The sequence below is a fragment of the Mustela nigripes genome, chromosome 6 (genome assembly GCF_022355385.1).
Source record: "Mustela nigripes isolate SB6536 chromosome 6, MUSNIG.SB6536, whole genome shotgun sequence".
In the NCBI taxonomy this organism is placed as follows: Eukaryota; Metazoa; Chordata; class Mammalia; order Carnivora; family Mustelidae; genus Mustela; species Mustela nigripes.
In genome coordinates this window covers 99,417,982-99,442,959 of record NC_081562.1, presented here as the reverse complement: position 1 = coordinate 99,442,959, position 24,978 = coordinate 99,417,982, and the positions used below count along the sequence as shown (strand labels likewise).

Below are 24,978 nucleotides of genomic sequence, written 5' to 3'. Positions count from 1 at the left end.
TTTTTTTTAAGTATTACCCCCTCTTAGTTATCTTTTAAGATTTGGGTCAGATGTCACCTTCCACAGTCCCCTTCTCCCAGTGAATTAAGTGTCTCTGTTCTGTGCCTAAATCTTCCTATGGCAGTGGTCACTGTGTATTTTTAGTTACGTTTTTGTGTTTAGAATAGTAGCTGGCTGGAGTAATAACTCCTTAAGGGCCTGGTTTGTTACTCTGACCCAGTGCCATGTTATTCAAAGTGTCGTCCTTTCTGGAAATACCAACATCGCATGAGAGCTTGTTAGAAACTGAAATCTAGTGAATTGCAGTCTTTGGCAGTGGGACTCAAGTATCCGCCTTTTAGGAATCTATAATTCTTGTACGTTATGAAGTTTGAGAACTATTGCCCTAGAGAGAATACAGTGCTTAGCCATAGCAAAAAAAAACAACCAACCAACCAAACAAACAAACCAGGGGTGCCTGGGAGGCTCAGTGGGTTGAGCCTCTGCCTTCGGCTGGGGTCATGATCTCAGGGTCCTGGGATTCAGTCCCCCATTGCCCCATATCGGGCTCTCTGCTCAGCAGGGAGCCTGCTTTCCTTCCCCCGCCCACCCTGCCTGCCTCTCTGCCTACTTGTGATCTCTGTCAAATAAATAAAATCTTTAAAAAACAAACAACAAAAAAAAATCCTCGATATGTATTTTTTTAATTAATGACACAGCTCTTGTGTTTAAAACACTGGTATTCAGATAAATGGGGAATTACAAGAATTCTCAAAAAGAAAAAAAATCCCCAAAGAGCAACCTCCCAGTGATTTTGTTTTGTATTTGTCAAAGTTTAACTAAAGGCTTTTAATATTTAAGAACTAAATTATTATGTGTAGCAAATTCTAAGGTCTCCCTGCCGAGAGTTCAAAGGGTAAACTGAATTGTCAAAGACCCTGACCCTGATAGCAAGGCGGTACTCCCTCTTTCCCACCTTACCCTCAGGGGATCTTTGACCCCAAGGAAAAAGGGATTCCTATTTTGCCCCCTATTTTGGTAAGCTCTCAGGAAGGGGAGGAACACCTAGGAATATCTACCAAAATTTAACAAAGTATAAAACTGCTCTGGAACAATGTGATATAAGTGGCCCCAAAGAGAACAGGCTCCTGGCTTCTCAGTAGGTGGGAGAACAGGATAAAGAACTTGGAAAAAGTAGGCGGTGGGAGGGGCTGAGGGATGCGGGGTTTGATGGTAGCTGGTGGGGGCGGGGGGGGAGAATAAGGGAAAAATCTAGCACCTTAGTTGTTGCTATAATTGGCTGGTAGTGGGATGAAATAAAGCTGTTAACCCTCAAAATATCACACCTAAATATTATAATACCTCAGGACATCTGAGTATTCTAATATTGTAAAAGGAATAGAGGAAGAGGGAACAAGAGGGTCCTGCCTTCCAAGAGTAAATAAGTTTAATCGTATAAAAGAGTTCAAAGCTAAGGCAAATAGTGTGATGTTGAAAAAGGAACTTTTTTTTAAGATTTTATTTTTTTTAGGGACGCCTGGGTGGCTCAGTTGGTTAAGCAGCTGCCTTCGGCTCAGGTCATGATCCCAGGGCCCTGGGATCGAGTCCCATATTGGGCTTCTTGCTCGGCAGGGAGCCTGCTTCTTCCTCTGCCTCTGTCTGCCTGTGCTCACTCGCTCTCTCTCCCTCTATCTCTGACAAATAAATAAATAAAATCTTTAAAAAAAAAAAAAAAAGATTCTATTTTTTTTTAAGTAGGGCGCCTGGGTGGCTCAGTGGGTTTAGCCTCTGCCTTCAGGTCAGGTCATGGTCTCTGGGTCCTGGGATCGAGCCTGCTTCCCGCACCCCCTCTCTCTGCCTGCCTCTCTACCTACTTCTGGTCTCTCTGTCAAATAAACAAGTAAAATCTTAAATAAATAAATAAATAAAATTTAAAAAATTAATGTCTACATCCACAACCCCCAGAGTCACATGCCCTTCTGACTGAGCCAGCCAGGCACCCTAGGAATTCAAGTTTAAGGAAGCGTTTGTTGAATGTACTATTAAGAGTGAGGGTGAGAAAATGAGGCAAAGCTTTTTTTTTTTTTTAATTAAAATTTAGAAATAATTTGCATATAAGGAGCAAATCTCAAGTTGTACAGCTTGATGAATTTTTTACTTATGTATACAAATCCATTGAAGAGACAAAGCAGTTCCAGCACCTAAGTAGGCTAGTTTGCACGTTTTGTTAAATGCTCAGAATCTCAAAATCCAATGTCCCTTAGACCTTTGTCAGTTTCAAAAGAAAACACAAAAGTGTTTCCAACATGATTTTTTTTTTTTAATTAGGTTCCTTGCCCAACATGGGGCTTGAACTCAGGACCCCGACATCAAGAGTTGTAGGCTGTAGGAACTGAGCCAGCCAGCCATCCCCCTTCCCTGAGCCTGAATTTGAATCCCCATTCTACCCACTCCCAAGTGACAAGTGGTTTCCCATTTCTATGCCTGTTTCCTTCATATTTGTAACAAGTGAGGATACATATATACAAACTGATCAGATGTGGGCATGGCATGCAGGAAATGCTCTGTCCATGTTTGCCGCTGTATATTCTCTATGCAGGCTATGTTTTAGGGAATGCTTTAATTCGCTCGCTCAACACGTATGTATTAAGCATGTCTGAGATATCAAGTGCTAGGAAAAGGAAACGGATTATGCATGCTTTCTGCACCAAAGCATTTTATAGTGTGGTATAGAAGAGAAGCCACGCGAACAGAGCAGTGCGTTAAGGTGTGACGGAACTGTGGTGCGTGTGCACAACACAGCAAGAGTACCCAGGAGGGTCTTCTGTCTCAGAGGGAAATCAGTTAAGAGATCGGAGTATCACCATACCCTGCGACTGTCAGCTCCCTCAGGGAGAGAAGCGGTGTACGCTGAAGCTGAACCGCTATGGCTGCGGGCCGCTGCACGTCGTGTGCTGGAACCGCGCTCTGCGGACCTTGGCGTTTATCCTCCGGGGTCCCCGCTCCGGCCCGGGGATCCAGTGCGCCCGTGTCTGCGAGAAATAGGGCTACACACAGCCTTCTGCGGAAGAACTTCAGGATGAAAAGGAAGAACCCAGATTCACAGGACTCTGAGCTCATGTGAGACTCTGAGGCTCATCTGAGCCCATTAAAGATGGAAAGATTATGACAGTTGAAATAACCATCCGTCTGTTCAAGAGGGAAAGGGATCCGATGCTGGCTGCCCTTGCGCAGAATAGATTCCTGATTGGGGGGTTTCCAAGAAATCAAAGACAACCTTCAAGGTTGGGACAGGCCATATCTATATCTATATCTATCTATCTATCTATCTATCTATCTATCTATCTGTGTTTTGACTGTGATAAGGAGATCTGTATGGACCAATGTCTTGGAAAGAGAAAGAGAAGTGGTAGAAGGGAGCTTGGAAAGGAGAATTCAGACCTATAGTTAGCTTACCAAGCCAATTACTGACTTATGTGAAGGAATGGAGAAAGTCAAGCAAATAGATGCCTCTAAGTCTGTTGATGAAGTTGCTGCTGGTGGTGTTTTAATATTTATTTATTTAAGTAATCTCTACATCCAGCATGGGGCTCGAGGTCTGGATCAAGAGTCCCATGATCTTCCCACGGAGCCAGTCAGGTGCCTCGTAAGAGTGTCTTTTTTCTGTGGGTGTTTTTTTTTTTTTTTGGTTTTTAAGATTTGTATTTATTTATTTAAGAGAGAGGCAGAGCACAGGCAGGGGGAGCAGCTGGCAGAGGGAGAAGCGGACTTTCTGATGAGCAGGGAGGTGATGCGAGACTCCATCCCAGGACTCTGGGATCATGGCCTGGGCAGGTGCTCAACTAACTGAGCCACCCAGGTGCCCCCTACCTTTTTTTTTTTTTTTTTAAGATTTTATTTATTTGACAACTAGAGAGATCACAAGTAGGCAGAGAGGCAGGCAGAGAGAGAGAGGGAAGCAGGCTCTCTGCTGAGCAGAGAGGCCAATGCAGGGCTTGATCTCAGGACCCTGAGATCATGACCAGAACCAAAGGCAGAGGCTTAACCCACTGAGCCACCCAGACAACCCTATTTTTTTTTTTTTTTTTTTAAGATTTTAAGGTGGAACTCGAACTTACAGCCTAGAGATCAAGAATTTCAGGCTCTGGGACACCTGGCTGGCTCAGTTGGTTCAGATCAGGATCCCGGGGTTCCCAGGATCAGAGCTCTGCATTGGGCTCCTTGCTTGGCAGGGAGCCTGCTTCTCCCTTTGGTGGACTCTCTCTCTCTGACAAATAAATCTTAAAAAAAAAAAAAAAAAAAAAGTTGCCTGCTCCACCTATGAGCTGGCTAGGCACTCCTGTTGATGAAGTTTTTGATGAAGTTGTGAAGATTTTTGTTTGACAAAGGAAGCTAACTCTAACGCTGAAAGCATCCTTGGAATCATGCTTGAATTTTGCTTTCATAGCTGCTATTTCAACCCCCTTTTAAGGCAATTTTAATCTTTCATAGTTACATCTCCATTAATGGCTGGAAAAATATGTAATAAAACTAATTAAGCTTTTTATCTTCACTTTTTTCGGTCACGGGAGTTGACAGCAAATTCAGGTCTCTTCATCTGAGCTATGGTGACAAAACCAAGGATATCAGCTAGTTCTTTGTTTTTACTCAAAAAGCACCTCCCATTTATAGTTTGTACCTTGTGTAAGCAAAACTTTTTTTTTTTTTTTAAGATTTTATTTATTTATTTGACAGAGAGATCTCAAGTAGGCAGAGAGGCAGGCAGAGAGAGAGGGATGCAGGCTCCCTGCTGAGCAGAGATCCCGATGCAGGGCTCAATCCCAGGACCCTGAGATCAGGACCTGAGCTGAAGGCAGAGGCTTAACCCCCTGAGCCACCCAGGCTCCCCAGCAAAACTTTTTGATATGTGTGTATATCCCTTTAGTAATTACACATAATAGGATTAGGGATTTTCCACTTTCTCATTTACTTAAAGGTTTTAAATTTCTGGCCTGTTAAGTAAATTTGTGGACCAAATTCCAAAGGAACTTTTTATGTAGTGAGTTCTTACAAAATGTGTTTGATAAATGAACTCATAAAAATTCCTAGAAGTGTTTTAGTCTTTATCACGTGACTGGCCATTTTCTATAAAAAGGTAAGAGGGGTGCCTGGGTGGCTCATTAGTTTAAGCCTCTGCCTTTAGCTCAGGCCGTGATCCCAGGATCCTGGGATCGAGTGCCACATTGGGCTCCTTGCTTGGCAGGGAGCCTGCTTCTCTCTCTGCCTCTGCCTGCTGCTCTGCTTGCTTGTGCACTCGCATTCTCTCTCTCTCTGACAAATAAACAAATAAAATCTTTGAAAAAAAAAAAAGAAATGGGCAGAAGACATTCAAATGGCGAACAGATACATGAAAAAGTGCTCAACATCCCTCGGCATCGGGGAAATACAAATCAAAATCACAATGCAATACTACCTCACACCAGTCAGAATGGCTAAAATTAACCAGTCAGGAAATGACAGGTGTTGGTGAGGATGTGGAGAAAGGGGAACCCTCCTACACTGTTGGTGGGAATGCAAGCTGGTGCAGCCACTCTGGAAAACAGTATGGAAATTCCTCAAAAGTTGAAATCCTACAACCCGACAATCGTGCTACTGGGTATTTACTCCAATGATACAAATATTATGAACCAAAGGAGGACCTGCCCCCCAATGGTTACGGCAGCAGTGTCCACAATAACCAATCTATGGAGAAAGTCCCGATGTCCATTGACAGATGAGTGGATAAAAAAGATGTGGTATATATATACACAACGGGATATTACTTAACCATCAAAAAAAAAAAATCTTGCAACAATGTGGATGGAACTAGAAGGTATTATACTAGGTGAAATAAGTCAATCAGAGAAAGACAAGTATTATATGATCTCACTGGTATGCAGAAGTTAAGAAACAAGACAGGATCAGAGGGGAAGAGAGAAAAAAAACAAAACAGGAGGAAAACAGAAAGGCAGACAACCCATAAGAGACTCCCAATCATAGGAGGCAAACTGAGGGTTGTTGGAGTGGAGGAGGGTAGAGAGATGGGGTAACTGGGTGATGGACATTAAGGAGGGCACCATGTGATGGAAAGCACTGGGTGTTATATAAGGCTGATGAGTCAAGGTCTGTACCTCTGAAACCAATAATACAGTACATTTTAATTAATTGAATTTATTTATTTATTTTTTTAAAGATTTTATTTATTTATTTGACGGAGAGAGATCACAAGTAGGCAGAGAGGCAGGCAGAGAGAGAGAGAGGAGGAAGCAGGCTCCCTGCTGAGCAGAGAGCCCGATGCGGGACTCGATCCCAGGACTCTGAGATCATGACCTGAGCCGAAGGCAGATTTTTTTTTAAAGATTTTATTTATTTATTTCACAGACGGAGATCACAAGTAGGCAGAGACAGCCAGAGAGAGAGGAAGAAGCCGGCTCCCCGCAGAGCAGAGAGCCCGATGTGGGGCTCGATCCCAGGACCCTGGGATTATGACCTGAGCTGAAGGCAGAGGCTTTAACCCAGTGAGCCACCCAGGTGTCCCTGAAGGCAGATGTTTAACCAACTGAGGCACCCATGCATCCCCAGGTACCCCATTTTATACATTTTTAGATGGTTAGGGGATAAAGTCAAATGATTAATACTTTGTGACTTGTGAATAGTATCTGAAATTCAAATTTCAGTGTCCTTAAATAAAATTGTATTGGAACACAGCCTCGCTCATTTATTTGCATACTGTTCATGGCTGCTTTCTTGCTATAACAGCAGAACTGAGTAGCTGTAACAGAGACCATACAGTTTGCAAATCCTAAAATATGTACTACTTGACCCTCTGCAGACAAAATTTGCCGACTCTGGATGTGGGCAAAAGTGATCAGAGTCTCTGGGAAAGTGGGAGCCATGCAGAGAGAAGTGGGAGTGAATGTGTTTGAACTACATTTATACAAATTACATTAATAGGTAGAACTGAGGGGCACCTGGGAGGCTCAGTCAGTTAAGTGTCTGCCTTTGGCTTGGGTCCCATGTGGGGCTAGGAAGCAGGAGCTCAGCCGGGAGCCTGCTTCTCCTTCTCCCTTTATCTTCTACTCCCTCTGCTTCTGCTCTCTTTGCCAAATAAATAAATAAAATCTTAAAAGAAAAATAGGTAGAACTGGATCAGGGTTGGCCACTGATTTGATGTAGGTGGCAAGACAAATGGGGATCTCCAAGACACTTTTTCTGGCTCGAGTGTCTTAGTAGACATAGTTGCCAGTCACTCGATTTTATTTCATCTTACTTTTTCAATCACTCAATTTTTAATTATAAGACTGATGTATCTGAGATACATCCAGATATTGCTGGAATAAGATCTCTTGAGAGAGATCTCGTCTTACACAGATTTGTGCATTCATGGTCTATAGCTGGTCATGGAAGCTGTAAAGGCAACCAGAGTGGAAAGGCAGAGCAAGGCTGCAAACTTAAACATTTTAGGGACCAGGTAGACAGAGTGTAAGAAAAAAATGGATAGACATGGTTGTAAAAAGTGACTCACTTTCCCCTTAATTTTTTTTTAAAGACTTTATTTATTTATTTGACAGAGATCACAAATAGGCAGAGAGGCAGGCAGAGAGAGAGAGGGGGAAGCAGGCTCCCTGCTGAGCAGAGAGCCCGATGGAGGGCTTGATCCTAGGACTTTGAGACCATGACCTGAGCCACCCAGGTGCCCCTCACTTTCCCCTTAATTTTTATATTTCAGTAGGAAAGATATCTGGCAGATCTCAGGTTAGGGTCAGGCAGGGAGTCCAGTAGAAAATGGGGCATGATGAGAACTAAAGTGATGACAGGGATGGAGTTTATGTATAGACTCAGCAACAGGGACTTTCACTCACTGAGACTCACCTGGCTACAGCCACCACTGAGTGCCCCATCTGCCAGCAGTGAAGACCAAGACTGCATCCCCAACACAGCACCACTCCCCAGGGTGGGTCCTCAGCCATCTACCTAGTGACAGGTGGATTACATTGGATCACTTCCATCTTGGAAAGATAATAAGACTTTGTTCTTATTGAAATCAACACATACTGTGTGTACATGAATTTGTCTTTCCTGAATGCAGTGCTTCTGCCAAAACTACCATCTGTGGACCTACAGAGCATATTATCCACACAGAATTGCTTCGAATGGAGGAGCTCACAGCTATTGCAAAGGGAGTGCTGCACTGAGCTCATGCTTGGGGAATTCACTGGTCTCATGGTATTTCCCTTCATTCCAAAGTAGCTGAGTTGGGGCACCTGGGTAGTTCAGTTGATTAAGCATCTGTCTTAAGCTCAGGTCATGATCCTGGAGTCCTGGGATCAAGCCCCAAGTCAGGGAGCCTGCTTCTCCCTTTTCCTCTGCTGTTCCTCCTACTTGTGTTCTCACACTTGCTCTCTCTCTCAAATAAATAAATAAAATCTTAGGAAAAAAAAAAGTAGTTGGGGGTTGATAAAATGAAGGAACAGACTTCGGAAGACTCAGTTGCTGTGCTCAGCTAGGTAGCAATACCTTTCCAGTCTGGGGCAGTGTCCTCCAGTAGGTTGCGTGTGCTCTTAAGTCATCATCCAACCCGTGGCATTGTCTTCCCTTAGCCAGAATTTACAAGTCCAGGAACCCAAGGTGTAGAAATAGGAGTGTATCCGTCCTATTATGTCTAGTGATCCACTAGGGAAATTTTGGCTTCCAGTCCCAATGATGTTATGTTCTGCTGGCCTGGAGATCATGCTCTAACCTTAGGGTCAATAGAAAATGACAATAACCCAATCTAGGAAGGACCATTAATGGTCCTTGAAGAATATAGGGAAGTTTAAGTCACTACCAGGAAAAAAAAAATTGCTATCTGCTGAAGTGCTTGCTGAGAACAAAGGGAATTTGTGCTAATCTAACAAGTTTGACGATTGTAATACAGTATCGTTGTCGTTATTCACTAGCTTTAGACCTCTAGCGTTTATTTGCAACTCATTGGATTCAAAGGGAGTATGGAATGAGTTGTGAAATAAGTAGATACAAATACCACCTATGACCAGTGACCAGTTACAGAAACAAAAACTGTGATTGTTCTAGGTGTTTCTGAGCTTTTTGTTGCTGTGTGAGTCTCCTCAGGCTGCCATAACAGACTAGCCCAGACATGGTCACTTAAACAACAGATACTCATTTTCTTACACTCTTAGAGGCGGAAAGTCCTAGACTACACACTGCTTGTATGGGTGTGACAAGGAAGAAGAAATTGCCTTAGTCCACATTTCATCTAGCAGGACTAAGAATTAAGTTTACATGAGACGGATTAACAGGAGAAAAACTTAAAGATTATTTTTTGTGGCACACAGAGGCCCAATGCCAGGATTGAGACCTAAAGAAGTAATCAAGACAGGTGGTTCTTTTTAATTTTTAAGGCTTTATTTATTTATCTGACAGACAGAAATCACAAGTCGGAAGAGAGAGGGGGAAGCAGGCTCCCCATGGAGCAGAGAGCCCATTGTGGGGCTCGATCCCAGGACCCTGAGATCAAGACATGAGCCAAAGGCAGAGGCTTAACCCACTGAGCCACCCAGGCACCCCAGACAGGTGGTTTTTATACTTTTTAGACAAAGAGACAATAAATCTGTGAGGAAATGACAGGACAAAGAAAACTCAACGTTGAGAGTTTCTATCAGTAAGGAATTCTAAGCAGAATTTGGGCTGGGGTGGTGAATTAGTACAAAGTAACAAAGGTTGTTTCTACAGCCTTCTGGGCTTTACATTTCCTATTTCAGGTGAAGGATATCTCTTTCCCTCCTGGTACAGGGAGGCTACCTTTCACATGGGAGATTTATTTCCTGCTTTCAGGGGACAGAGGAGGAAGTGTCTTTATTGCATAGGAGTCTTTATTGCATAAGGAGAAGTGTCCTTATTGCATAGGTGTCTCTTCAGTAACTTTTGTTCAAAATAATCAATATGCTAAAGTGGCACATTTGGGGACAGTCTGCCTCTGGCCCCTACAGCTGGGTTCTGGCCAGAATTCTCTTCTGGGCTTGCAGATGGCGGCCTTATTGGTGTGTCCTCACATGGCCTTTCCTCTGTGTCTGTGGGTGTGTACTCCTGGTGTGTCTTCCTCCTCCCCTTCTCTCTTTTTAAAAAAGATTTTATTTGAGGGGAGGGGAGAAGAGGAGAGAAAAAGAATCCCAAGCCAACTCTGCACTGAGAACAGAGCCCACAGTGGGTCTTGATCCTGTGACCCTGAGAGCATGATCTGAGCCAAAATCAAGTTTGTCCCTTAACCAACTGAGTCACCCAGGTGCCTTCTGTCTCTTACTCTTCTTACAAGGACATCAGCCTTGTTGGATTAGGGTCCTACCCTTTTAATCTCATTTAACCTTAATAACCCCCTGAAAGGTCTTTTCTGCAAATATAGTCATGTTGGGAGTTATGGCCTCAACACATTAATTTGGGAGGGCATAGTTCAGTCTTTAACAGTTATAAGTATGTGTGAATGTGCTTGTGTGTATATGTGTAGCAAGTATTTGAATCCGCTTCCCTTTTTTTCCCAAGATTTATTTATTTGAGGGAGAGAGAGTTGCGGGGTTGGGGGGGGGTGCGAGGGGCAAAGGGAGAGAATCTTCAAGCAGATTTCCTCACTGAACGGGGAGCCTGATACAGGACTTGAGCCCATGACCCATGAGATCATGACCTGAGTCAAAACCAAGAGTTGGGGGCGCCTGGGTGGCTCAGTGGGTTAAAGGCTCTGCCTTTGGCTCAGGTCATGATCCCAGGGTCCTGGGATTAAGCCCCACATCGGGCTCTCTGCTCGGCGGGGAGCCTGCTTCCCCCTCTCTCTGCCTGCCTCTCTGCCTACTTGTGATCTCTCTCTGTCAAATAAATAAATAAAATCTTTAAAAACAAAACAAAACAAAACAAAAAACCCAAGAGTCAGAGGCTTAGCCACCTGAGCCATGCAGGTGCCCCAATTTACTTCCTTCTCTTATCCCTGTATCATCTAACATAGGATGTATTAATAATCTTTAACTTTTTAAAATGATTTTATGTATTTATTGGAGAGAGAGTGAGAGGGAGAAACAGACTCCTTGCTGAGCAGAGATCCTGATGTGGGACTCGATCCCAGGACCCTGCAATCATGACCTGAAGCTGAAGGCAGATGCTTGACCCACTGAGCCACCCAGGCGACCAGTAATTGTTAACTTTATAGCAAAGTATTTAAGTTATAGGGTATCAAAGAGAAGAATGAATATCACTGAAAGACTTTGTTATCATCTTATCAGGAGAGAGCATGCTTTTGGTTGTATGCAGGATAGTTGTACTATGTTAGGCAGAAGTATGACTTTGCTGTTTGCCTTATTTGGAGATTAAATGTGGTTTAAGATGTATTTGGGTGCCAAGGTAATAGGATTTTTTCCAGTTTAGAAGTATTGCTAACAATGTTGTGACATTCTTATATATTTTTCCTGGTTATATACAAGTATTTCTTTTTTTTTAAATCTAAAAAAATTGTTTTTAGTTAAACATATAATGTATTATTAGCCCCAGGGGTACAGGTCTGTGAATCGCCAGGTTTACACACTTCACAGCACTCACCATATCACATACCCTCCCCAATGTCCATAACCCCACAACCCTCTCCCTACCCCCCAGCCACCCTCAGTTTAAGAGTCTCTTATGGTTTGTCTCCCTCCCGATCCCATCTTGTTTCATTTATTCTTCTCCTACCCCCCAAACCGCCCACATTGCATCTCCACTTCCTCATATCAGGGAGATCATATGATAGTTGTCTTTCTCCAATTAACTTATTTCACTAAGCATGATACGCTCTAGTTCCATCCACGTCATTGCAAATGGCAAGATTTCATTTCTTTTGATGGCTGCATAGTATTCCATTGTGTATATATTCCACCTCTTCTTTATCCATTCATCTGTTGATGGCCATCTAGGTTCTTTCCATAGTTTGACTATTGTGGACATTAACTACTATAAACATTCGGGTGCATGTGCCCCTTCAGGTCACTATGTTCGTATCTTTAGGGTAAATACCCAGTAGTGCAATTGCTGGGTCGTAAGGTAGCTCTATTTTCAACTTTTTGAGGAACCTCCATGCTGTTTTCCAGAGTGGCTGCACCAGCTTGCATTCCCACCAACAGTGTAGGAGGGTTCCCCTTTCTCTGCATCCTCGCCATCCTTCCTGACTTACATACAAGCATTTCTAAGGACATATACCGGGTAGTGGAATTGCTGATTTATAGGTTAGGAATATTTTTAGCTTCAAAAGACGCTGTAAAACATTTAGTTTCAAAATGGTTTTGCCAATATATATTCCTATTAACAGTTGATATGAGGTAGTTACTGCATCCTTGTCTATACTTGGCACTATCAATTTTTTAAATTTAGCTTTTCCTTGTGAGTATATAATTATGTTTCATAGTGTTTGCAACTGGCATTTCTTTGTTGGTAAAAATTGGGCATTTGCATTTCTTTTGTGAAATGTCTGCTGAGCTCATTTGTCCATTCTTCTATTGGATTGTTTGACTTCTTATTGATTTGTATTAGTTCTTTATATTTTTTAATGACCAGATGATCTTAGTGCAGTCTAACTTATCGATCTTTTTCTTAATGCTTTTTGTGTCTTGTTTGAGAAATCTTTCTGTGTCCTGAAGTCATTATATTTTTCCATGTTGTTTTTTTACCCCCAAATTTTTTTTAAAGATTTTATTTATTTATCTGACACAGAGAGAGAGATCACAAGTAGGCAGAGAGGCAGGCAGAGAGAGAGAGAGGGAGGGAAGAAGGTTAACCTGCTGAGCAGAGAGCCCGATGCGGGGCTTGATCCCAGGATCCTGAGATCATGACCTGACCCGAAGGCAGAGGCTTTAACCCACTGAGCCACCCAGGCGCCCCTACCCAATTTTTTTTATTGTCGTAAAATACACATAACATAAAATTTACTATTTAATAATTTTTCAGTGTAGAGTTCAGTGGCAATAAACACATTCATAAGGTTGTGCAGCCATCACCACTGACCTCCATACCTCTTGGAAAACTGAAAGATTATACCCAATGAATTCTGCATTCTGCCCTTAGTCCAGCCCCAGGCAACCACCAGTCTACTTCCTGTCTATGATTTGACTACTCTATCTCATATAACTGAACTCAGACATTATTTGTCTTTTTTTTTTTTAAAGTTTAGTTTATTTATTTGACAGAGAAAGAAAGAACACACACAAGCAGGGGGAGCAGCAGGCAGAGGGAGAAGCAGTCACCCTGCTGAGCAAGGACACAGAGCTTGATCCCAGGACCCTGGGATCATGACCTGAACTGAAGGAAGACGCTTCACTGACTGAGCTACCCAGGCACCCCAATGTTTGTCTTTTTGTAATTTGGTTTTGCACGTAACATAAATTCCTCAGGGTTCACCCATGTTGTAGCATATGTCAGAATTTCCTTACTTTTTAAGGCTGACTAATGTTCCATTGGACATATGTATCATGTTTTGCTTATCCATTCATTTGTCAATGGACATTTGAGTTGATTTCATGTCTTAGATATTTTGAATAATGCTGCTATGAGCATGAGTGTACAGATATCTGTTTGAGACTTTTTGGAGTATAGAAGTGGAATTGCTAGAAGAATAGCAATTCTACTTTTAATATTTTAAGGAGCTGTCATACTGTTTTCCATAAAGGTTGTACCATTTTACATTCCAACCAACAATGCACAAGGGTTCCGGTTTCTTTACAAGCTTGCCAACACTTGGGTTTGTTTGTTTGTTTTTTTAAAAAATTTTGATACATAATAATTTTAATGGGTATGAGGTGATATCTCATTATTGTTTTGATTACATTTCCCTAATAATTAGTGATATTGAACATCTTTTCATGTGCTTATTGGCCACTCGTATATCTTTCTTCGAGAAATGTTTATTCTAGTCTTTTGCTCCTTTTCTCCTTAGGATACCCCCTCACAGTTCCATTTTTCTATTAAAAAAATTTTTTTAATTGACATATAGTTGACACACAATATTAATCCTTTGTCTATATTAAAAAATTTTTTTTTTTAAAGTAATCGCTACGCACAGCATGGGGCTGGAACTTACAACCCTGTGATCAAGAATCATGCATTCCACTGACTGAGCCAGCCAGGTGCCCCCCCTTTGTCTATTTTTGAACTGAGTTGGATTTTGTGTGTGTGTGTGTGTGTGTGTGTGTGTGGTTGAGTTTTAGGAGTTCCCTATATTTTCTGAATCCTTATATATGATTTGTAAGTATTTTTTTTCATTCTGTGGTTTGCCTTTGTACTCTGTTGATACTGTCTTCTGGTGCAGAAATTTTTAAATTTTTACAATTTTAGAATTTTTTTAAAAAGGTTTTATTTATTTATTTGAGAGGGAGTGCAAAAGAGAGAGAGCATGACCAGGGGTGGGGGGAAAGGGTAGAGGGAGAGGGAGAAGCAGACTCCCTTATGAGCCCAATGTGGGACTTGATCCCAGGACCCTGGGATCATGAGGTGAGCTGAAGGCAGGCACTTAACCAACTGAGCCACCCAGGTGCCTTTCAGTTTCAGAACTTTGAATTGAAGTCCAATATGTGTACATTTTGTTGTTGTCTGTGACTTTGGTGTCATAGCCAAGAAATTACTATGCAATTCTAATTTCATGAAACCTTGGCCTTGTTTTCTTCTAGGAGTTTTATGATTTTAGGTCTTAAATTTAGGTCTTTGATCCATTTTCAAGTAGCTTTCTTATATGGCATTAGGTATGCATCCAACTTCATTCAATTATATTGCTTTTTAAAAGTTTTATTGTTTTGCTTTTCCCATTTAGATCTATGAAATGCCTGGAATTGATTTTTGTGTATGGTGTTAGGTAGAAGTCTAATTTTATTATTTTTCATATGGATGATTATATGGATAAACAAATGTCCTAGTACTAGTTAATGAGATTATTTTCCCATTTTTCTTCAGTGCTAACTTTATTGAGTCTCCATATGTGTGTAATTTATTCAATTTCACTGGTCTACTTGCCTACCTATGTGCAGGATTACACTGTCTTAGTTGTTATAACTATAATAAATAATGATATTGAACAGAATAAGTTCACGTATTTTACTCTTTTAACCCAGTGTCTAGGCTATTTTTTTGGCCCATGTTATTGACTCAAAGGCCATCACATAAACTTGGAGTCAATTTGTCAAATTTTTAAAAAAATATTTTAAGGATTTGTTTGCAATTACAGTGAATACATAGAAATTTGGAGGATATTTACACATTTAAAATATTGAATTTTGAAAAAATATTGAATTTTGTAGTACAGCAAAGATTTACCTCGCTCTTATCATCTTAGTTTTTTAAAAGATTATTTATTTATTTATTAGAGAGAGAGAGAGAGAGAGATCGTGAGAGAGGGAACACAAACGGGGAGTGGGAGAGGGAGAATCAGGCTTCCCGCTGAGCTGGGAGCCAGATGCAGGATTGGATCCCAGGACCCTGGGATCATAACCTGAGTGGAAGGCAGACACTTAATGACTGAGCCACCCAGGCGCCCCTAATTTCTTGAATTAAAATATAGTTTTCTATGTAGACATGTTACTTATCTTTTGTTACATCTAATTCTAGGTCCTGGAGAATTTTGATGCTATTGTACATCACATTCTTTCCTAAATTTTATTTTCTTCTCTTACTAGTAAGTTGAAATATGTTAGAATTTTATATATTGATTTTTGATCTAGCAATCTTCCTAATTTTTAAAAAGATTTTATTTATGTATTTGACAGACAGAGATCACAAGTAGGCAGGGAGGCAGGCAGAGAGAGGCGGGAAGCAGGCTCCCCGCTGAGCAGAGAGCCTGATGCTGGGCTTGGATCCCAGGACCCCAAGATCATGACCTGAGCCGGAGGCAGAGGCTTAACTCAGGTGCCCCGGTCTTCTTAATTTTTTAATCCTAATAATTTATCTGTAGACCTAAAACTTTTTTCCATACATAATTTTCATGTAAAGAATCATATTTTTTCGTTTTTAAAATTCTTATACCTTGTAATTTGTGTGTGTGTGTCATTATTGTACTTATCAGGATTTCCAGTACAATACCAAACAGATGTAGGAATCATGGGCAGCTACAGATTATTCTCTCAGTCTAACAGGGAAAGCTTTGAACGTTTTACCATTACGTATGTTATTTGCCATGGCTCAAACTTACACTTTGATTAAGAGTCATGCCTGTTTGTAACAGAAGAACACTCTGTCCCCAGCCCACTTGGTCCAGAAATGCAGCGCAAGTAGGCCCTGTAAATCCATGAAAATCCTCCAAATACCCCACCCCTATTCCTGTGGTGACTCCTGTGGCCGGTAGAGAGGGAGGGGGAGGGGAGGAATTCCCGCTAATGCTTTGTTTACAGATCTAGTGGGACCATCTGCTTCTGGGGACCGCAGTGGCTCTTCAGCCCAACACTGACACCATCTGGATTGAAGAGGAATGAACTATAGCCGCCCTTGGGTTGGACTTAGAGCAGTTTGGTGGGTGATCACTCAGAAAGCCTGGCCATTAACACTTTGTGCTGACAGCTGGCCTGCTCTAAAGGGATCTTACCCTATGGCTCCGCCAGTGAGAAGCCAAGGGGTGGATATTTAGCAATAAACCCTTGTAGGGTCAGAATATGTGGAAAGACAGGTGCTTGGCTGACTCAGTTGGTGGAACCTGAGACTCTTGTACTCCGGGTGGAGACTTTGAGGCCCATGTTGGGTGTAGTGGAGATGACTTTAAAAATTAAAAGAATATATATATGGAAAGACTTTTGGGTTCTCTTGCAAGAGCCTGAAGTAGTTGTTACTGTCTTTCCCTGTGTAAGGGACTGACACCCCCAGCAGTCGGGAAGCTACTGCCCCACTGTAGACCCAGCAAATTGGGTGCATAGGAAAAGTGGCCACTGAGGTGCTTGGGTACGATGGCATTTTGCCAAGGATGGTGGCTTGCTCTGGAGATACAGTGACTTGGTTCATGAAGTAACAGCATGCCCCTTGTGTTTGGAACAACACCTAAGGCAATTACCAAAGAAGTGTGGATCTATTTGCCATAGTACCCAACCACTAAGTGGTTGGCAAATTGATTATAGTGGCCCCTCCCTCTGAATGAGCGTTCTTTTTTTTTTTTTTTTTTTTTTTTTAAGATTTCATTTATTTATTTGACAGACAGTGGAAGAAAGAGCAAGAGAAAGCACAAGGCGGCAGAGAGCAGCAGAGGGAGAGAGAGAAACAGGCTTCCTATTGATCAGGGAACCCGATTCAGGGCTAGATCCAGGATTGAGACCCAAAACTGAAGGCAGATGCTGAATCAACTGAGCCACCCAGGGGCCCCCTGAAGGAAGGTTCTAAATGAGTCCTGGTTTGTGTAGACGCTGCATCAGGTTGAAACCAAGGTTTTCCCTGTCACCGTGCAAAACCAGGCTGTTACCATTAGGGAATTAGAGAAGTTGAGTACCAAGTACTCCCACTCAATAGAGTTGGGAGGTCATGTTCCAAGGTCATGATATGCAAGACTGGGCGAGAGCATGGCATTGAATGGAGGTTTCATCTCCCCTATACCCTGTAAGCAGCAGAACTGGTAGAAAGGAAAAATAGAATATTTAAGTAGCAGGTTGCATTTTTTTTTTAAAGATTTTATTTATTTATTTGACAGAGAGAGAATACAAGTAGGCAGAGAGGCAGGCAGAGAGAGAGAGAGAGGAGGAAGCAGGCTCCCTGCTGAGCAGAGAGCCCGATGCGGGACTCGATCCCAGGACCCTGAGATCATGACCTGAGCCAAAGGCAGCGGCTTAACCCACTGAGCCACCCAGGCGCCCGCATTTTTTTTTTTTTTTAAAGATTTTATTTATTTATTTGAGAGAGAGAGAGAGAATGTGAGAATGAGAGCATGAGAGGAGAGAAGTCAGTGGGAGAAGCAGACTCCCTGCTGAGCAGGAAGCCTGATGTGGGACTTGATCCCTTCCCTGGGACTCTAGGATCATGACCTGAGCCAACGGCAGTTGCTTAACCAACTGAGCCATCCAGGCACCAGCAGGTTGTATTATTAACAAGTAAAACCACTTGGGCTGGGTGGACTGAAGTACTGCCCCAGCCTTTAATACATTTGAATGATCAGCCAGTAGAGCCTATTGCTCTGTGTGCCCAACTGGGGACTACTGCTGAGACACTTGGTGTCATAAAAGTGTAAAAATCATGGGAAACAACCAATGCCCCAAGTCTTACTGTGGATCCACGTGATATGCTGCTGAGAACACCAAGCCCCAGTGGTGCCTGAAAAAAGAATGATCTACTAGAATTTGCAGTGGGATGTCCCATCAGGGTGGGTGAGTTACTTTTTGCCCCTGGCTGAGGGGGTACAGCTTGATCTCACTGGGATCCTGTTGTCTTGCTACAAGCTGCACCTATTGAAATGCACCCTACCTGGATTGGAACACCCAAGGGATGAAGAGGGGAGGGGTGAGGATGGGGGTCCTCATCGGGCATATCTTACTCCTAGTCCATCTCCTCACACCTGACATCGCTGTCTGCCCCCAGGTAACATGTATGAACAACCAGGTCAAGTTCCTAAAGCTGCCAACTTTCTTTTCCTCAAGTTCAGGTGGGCACATTCTGTTTTCATTTGTACAGTTATTTGACTGCCATCTTTGTCCCTCTCTTTGTGCCTGGAGAAAAATGTGGCACTCATAGAAGTCCTTATAATATTTACCCAAATGCCTTAAATGATAGCTGGCAAAGCCTGTCTTTACTGACTACTGAAATGTCTCTCGTGAGAAGAACTGTCCTCCAAAATAGGATGGACTTGGACATCATTACTGCCTTGCAAGGGTTATCCAAGGAGAATGTTGTGTGGTCATGCCTGATGAGTCTGCTAATATATTATCTTTATTAAGTCATATGAGGGGGCCCCTGGGTGGCTCAGTTAGTTAAGCATCTGCCTTCAGCTCAGGTCATGATCCCAGGGTCCTGGGATTGAGCCCCACGTCTGGGCTCCCTGCTCAGCTGGAGCCTGCTTCTCTCTCTTCCTCAGCCTGCTGCTCCCTCTGCATATGCTCTTTTTCTCTCTCTCTCTGATTGTCAAATAAATAAAAATCTTAAAAAAAATTTCTTAAAGAACTGTCACACAAGAAGCAGAGTGTCAGAGGAATTAACGGAAGAGGGTGTGATTGCTGGTTGACTTGTGACCCAGGTCTGGGCAACTGGAGGCTCCTCATCCCTCCCATATCCTTGGAATGTATATTCTGTCCACTGTTCCCACAGTTCTTTCCCACAATTCTTTGGCAATTGCCTTGGATGTTGTTCTGAACACAAAGGGCATACTGTTACTTCATGAACCATTTTCAAGGACACACAGCCTTGAGAGAGTGAGATTTCATCAGGACCATCTGGATGGCATACGTTACTGAATTCACTTAAGGCCTCCTTATAACTTTGAAGATCCTGGAAGACAGATGCAGAGATCCAGTCTTTTTTTTTTTTTTTTTTTTTTGTAATATCTATCCTATTGTTTTATATTCTTTTTTTAAAAAATTAATATATAATGTATTATTTGCCCTGGGGTACAGGTCTGTGAATCATCAGGATTACACACTTCACAGCACTCACCATAGCACATACCCTCCCCAATGTCCATAACCCAACCACCCTCTCCCTACCCCCCAACCCCCACTGCAACCCTCAGTTTGTTTGTGAGATTAAGAGTCTCTTATGGTTTGTCTCCCTCCTGATCCCATCTTGTTTCATTTTTTCCTTCCCTACTCCCCAAACCTTCCACTTTGCCTCTCAAATTTCTCATATCAGGGAAAGCATATGATAATTGTCTTTCTATGATTGACTTATTTCGCTCAACATAATACCCTCTAGTTCCAACCACGTCGTTGCAAATGGCAAGACTTCATTTCTTTTTTTTTTTTTTTAAAGATTTTATTTATTTATTTGACAGAGAGAGATCACAGTAGGAGAGAGGAAGGGAAGAGATCACAGAGAGAGGAAGGGAAGCAGGCCCCCTGCCGAGCAGAGAGCCCGATGTGGGACTCGATCCCAGGACCCTGAGATCATGACCTGAGCCGAAGGCAGCGGCTTTAACCCACTGAGCCACCCAGGCGCCCCAAGACTTCATTTCTTTTGATGGCTGAATAGTATTCCATTGTATGTATATAGCACATCTTCTTTATCCATTCATCTGTTGATGGCCATCTAGGCTCTTTCCATAGTTTGGCTATTGTGGACATTGCTACTATAAGCATTTAGGTGTAGATGCCCCTTTGGATCACTACATTTGTATCTTTAGGGTAAATACCCAGTAGTGCAATTGCTGGGTCATAGGGTAGCTCTATTTTCAACTTTTTGAGGAACCTTCATGCTGTTTCCCAGAGTGGCTGCACCAGCTTGCATTCCCACCAACAGTGTTGGAGGGTTCCCCTTTCTCCGCATCCTCTATAGCATCTGTCATTTCCTGACTTATTAATTTAAGTCATTCTGACTGGTGTGAGGTGGTATCTCATTGTGGTTTTGGTTTGTATTTCCCTGATGCTGAGTGATGTGGAGCACTTCTTCATGTCTCTGTTGGCCATTTGGATGTCTTCTTTGCAGAAGTGTCTGTTCATGTCCTTTGCCCATTTCTTGATTGGATTATTTGTTATTTGGGTGTTGAGTTTGATAAGTTCTTTATAGATTTTGGATACTAGCTCTTTATCTGATATGTCATTTGCAAATATCTTCTCCCATTCTGTCAGTTATCTTTTGGTTGTATTAACTGTTTCCTTTGCTGTGTAAAAGCTTTTGATCTTGATGAAGTCCTAATAGTTCACTTTTGCTCTTGCTTCCCTTGCTTTTGGTGATGTTTCTAGGAAGAGGTTGCTGTGGCTAATGTAGAAGAGGTTGCTGCCTGTTTCTCCTCAAAGATTTTGATGGATTCCTGTCTCACATTGAGGTATTTTATCCATTTTGAGTCTATTTTTGTGTGTGGTGTAAGGAAATGGTCCAGTTGCATTCTTCTGCATGTGGCTGCCCAATTTTCCCAACACCATTTGTTGAAGAAACTGTCTTTTTTCCATTGGACATTCTTTCCTGCTTTGTCAAAGATTAGTTGACCATAGAGTTGAGGGTCTATTTCTGGGCTCTCTCTTCTGCTCTATTGATCTGTGTGTCTGTTTTTGTGCCATTACCATACTGTCTTGATGATGACAACCTTGTAATAGAGCTTGAAGTCTGGAATTGTGATGCCACCAACTTTGGCTTTCTTTTTCAACATTCCTTTGGCTATTTGAGGTCTTTTATGGTTCCATATAAATTTTAGGATTATTTGTTCCATTGCTTTGAAAAAAAAAAAAGGATGGTATTTTGATAGGGATTGCAACATGTAGATTGTTTTAGGTAGCATAGATGTTTTCACAATATTTGTTCTTCTAATCCATGAGCATGGAACATTTTTCCATTTCTTTGTGTCTTCCTCAATTTCTCTCATGAATACTTTATAGTTTTCTGAGTACAGATTTTTTGTCTCTTTGGTTAGATTTATTCCTAGGTATCTTATGGTTTCGGGTACAATTGTAAATGGGATTGACTCCTTAATTTTTCTTTCTTTTTTTAAAAAATTTTATTTATTTATCTGACAGAGAGAGAGAGAGATCACAAGTAGGCAGAGAGGCAGGCAGAGAGAGGGGAGGAAGCAGGTTCCCCACTGAGCAGAGAGCCTGTTGCGGGGCTTGATCCTAGGACCCTGGGATCATGAGCCAAAGGCAGAGGCTTAACCCACTGAGCCACCCAGGTGCCCCTTAATTTTTCTTTCTTCTGTCTTGTTGTTGGTATATAGAAATGCAGATGATTTCTGTGCATTGATTTTATATCTTGATGCTTGACTGAATTCCTGTACAAGTTCTAGCAGATTTGGCATGGAGTCTTTTGGGTTTTCCACAGAAAGTATCCTATCATCTGCAAAGATGATAGTTTGACTTCTTTGCCAATTTGGATGCCTTTAATTTCTTTTTGTTGTCTGATGGTGAGGCTAGGACTTCTAGTATTATGTTGAATAGCAGTGGTGATAATGGATATCCCTGCCATGTTCCTGACCTTGGTAGAAAAGCTCTCAGTTTCTCTCCATTGAGAACGATATTTGCTGTGGGTTTTTCATAGATGGCATTGATGATATTGAGATATGTACCCTATATTCCTACATTTTGAAGAGTTTTGATGAAGAAAGGATGCAATCCTTTGTCAAATGTTTTTTCTGCATCTATTAAGAATATCATGTGGTTCTTATTCTTTCTTTTATTAATGCATTGTATCACATTGACTTGTGGATGTTGAACCAAACTTGCAGCACTGGAAAAAATCCCACTTGGTTGTGGTGGATAATCCTTTTAATGTACTGTCAGATCCTATTGGCTAGTATTTTGGTGAGAATTTTCACATCTGTGTTCATCAAGGATATTGGTCTGTAATTCTCTTTTTTGATGAGGTCTTTGTCTGGTTTGGTAATGTCAAGCTAATGCTGGCCTCATAAAATGAGTTTGGGAGTTTTCTTTCCATTTCTATTCTTTGGAACAGTTTCAGGAGAATAGGTATTAATTCTTTAAATGTTTAGTAGAGGGGCACATGGGTGGCTCAGTGGGTTAAGCCTCTGCCTTTGGCATGGGTCATGATCCCAGGTTCCTGGGATTGAGCCCCACATCGGGCTCTCTGCTCGGCAGGGAGCCTGTTTCTCCTTCTCTCTCTGCCTGCAGCTCTGACTACTTGTGATCTCTCTCTCTCTCTGTGTCAAATAAATAAATAAAATCTTAAAAAAAAAAATGTTTGGTAGAATTCCCCTGGGAAGCCATCTGGCCCTGGGCTCTTGTTTTTTGGGAGATTTTTGATGACTGCTTCAATCTCCTTAATGGTTATGGGTCTGCTCAGGTTTTCTATTTCTTCCTGGTTCAGATTTGGTATTTTATATATCTCTAGGAATGCATCCATTTCTTCCAGATTGTCAAATTTGCTGGCGTATAGTTGCTCATAGTATGTTCTTATAATTGTATGTATTTGGTGTTGGTTGTGATCTGTCCTCTTTCATTCATGATTTTATTTATTTGGGTCCTTTCTCTTTTCTTTTTGATAAGTCTGGCCAGGGGTTTATCAATCTTATTAATTCTTTCCAAGAACCAGTTCCTAGTTTCGTTGATTTGTTCTACTGTTCTTTGGTTTCTATTTCATTGATTTCTGCTCTGATTTTTCTTATTTCTCTATTGCTGGGTTTAGGCTTTCTTTGCTGTTCCTTCTCTAGCTCCTTTAGATGTAGGGTTAGGTTGTAGTATTTGAGACCTTTCTTGTTTCTTGAGAAAGGCTTGTATTGCTATATACTTTCCTCTCAGGACTGCCTTTGCTATGTCCCACAGATTTTTGAACAGTTGTGTTTTCATTTTCATTTGTTTCCATGAATATTTTCAATTCTTCTTTAATTTCCTGGTTTACTCATTCATTCTTTAGTAGGATGCTCTTTAGCTTCCATGTGTTTGAGTTCTTTCCAACTTTCCTCATGTGAGTGAGTTCTAGCTTCAGAGCATTGCAGTCTGAAAATATGCAGGGAATGATCCCAATCTTTCAGTACCAGTTCAGACCTGATTTGAGAGCAAATTATAGTAGAGAATACTCTACTGATTTATTCTGGAGAATGTTCCATGTGCACTAGAGAAGAATATGTATTCAGTTGCTTTGGGATGGAATGTTATGAATATATCTGTGATGACCATCTGGTCCAGTGTGTAATTTAAGGCCTTTATTTCCTTGTTGATCTTTTGCTTGGATGATCTGTCCATTTCAATGAGGGGAGTGTTAAAGTCCCCTACTATTATTTGTATTATTGTTGATGTGTTTCTTTGATTTTGTTATTAATTGGTATATATAGTTGGCTGCTCCCATGTTAGGGGCATAGATATTTAAAATTGTTAGATCTTCTTGTTGGACAGAACCTTTGAGTATGATATAGTGTCCTTCTTCATCTCTTATTATAGTCTTTGGCTTAAAATTTAATTTATCTCTTATAAGAATTGCCACCCCAGCTTTCTTTTGATATCCATTAGCATGGTAAATTGTTTTCCACCCCCTCACTTTAAATCTGGAGGTGTTTTTGGGTTTAAAATGGGTTTCTTGTAGACAACATATTGATGGGTTTTATTTTTTTATCCATCCTGATACCCTGTGTCTTTTGATTGGGATATTTAGACCATTTGCATTCATGGTAACTATTGAAAGATATGAATTTAATGCTGTTGTATTGCCTGTAAGGTGACGGTTACTGTATATTGTCTCTGTTCCTTTCTGGTCTAATACTTTTAGGGTCTCTCTTTACTTAGAGGACCCCTTTCAATATTTCCTATAGGGCTGGTTTGGTGTTTGCAAATTCTTTTAGTTTTTGTTTGTCCTGGAAACTTTTGATTTCTCCTTCTATTTTCAATGATAGCCCAGCTGGATATAGTATTCTTGGCTGCATATTTTTCTCATTTAGTGCTCTGAATATATCATGCCAGTTTTTTCTGGCCTGCCAGGTCTCTGTGGATAAGTCTGCTGTCAATCTAATATTTTTACCATTGTATGTTACAGACTTCTTGTCCCAAGCTGCTTTCAGGATTTTCTCTTTGTCACTAAGACTTGTAAGTTTCATTTTTAGATGATGGGTTGTGGACCCATTTTTATTGATTTTGAGGGGGCTTCTCTGTGCCTCCTGGATTTTGATGCTTGTTCCCTTTGCCATATTAAGGAAATTCTCTACTATAATTTGTTCTAATACCTTCTGCCCCCCCTTCTTCTGGAATCCCAAATAATCTAATATTGTTTCATCTTATGATAGCACTTATCTATTGAATTCTCCCCCGTCATCCAATAGTTGTTTGTCTCTCTTCTGCTAAGCTTCTTTATTTTACATTATTTTGTCTTCTATATCACCAATTCTCTCTTCCCCCTCATTTATCCTAGTTAGCATTGAGCCTCCATTTTTTTTTT

At 41.5% G+C, this 24,978-nt stretch overlaps 1 protein-coding gene across 1 annotated transcript in view; it reads right to left on the bottom strand.

Moving 5' to 3' along the window:
• Positions 1–2,823: 2,823 nt before the first annotated feature.
• Positions 2,824–24,978, bottom strand: part of NANOGNB (NANOG neighbor homeobox) — a 26,060-nt gene continuing 3,905 nt past the window's right edge. The window contains exon 3 of the mRNA XM_059404546.1: positions 2,824–3,040. Coding sequence (XP_059260529.1) covers positions 2,824–3,040 — 217 coding nt within the window. The remainder of the gene's footprint in view (positions 3,041–24,978) is intronic.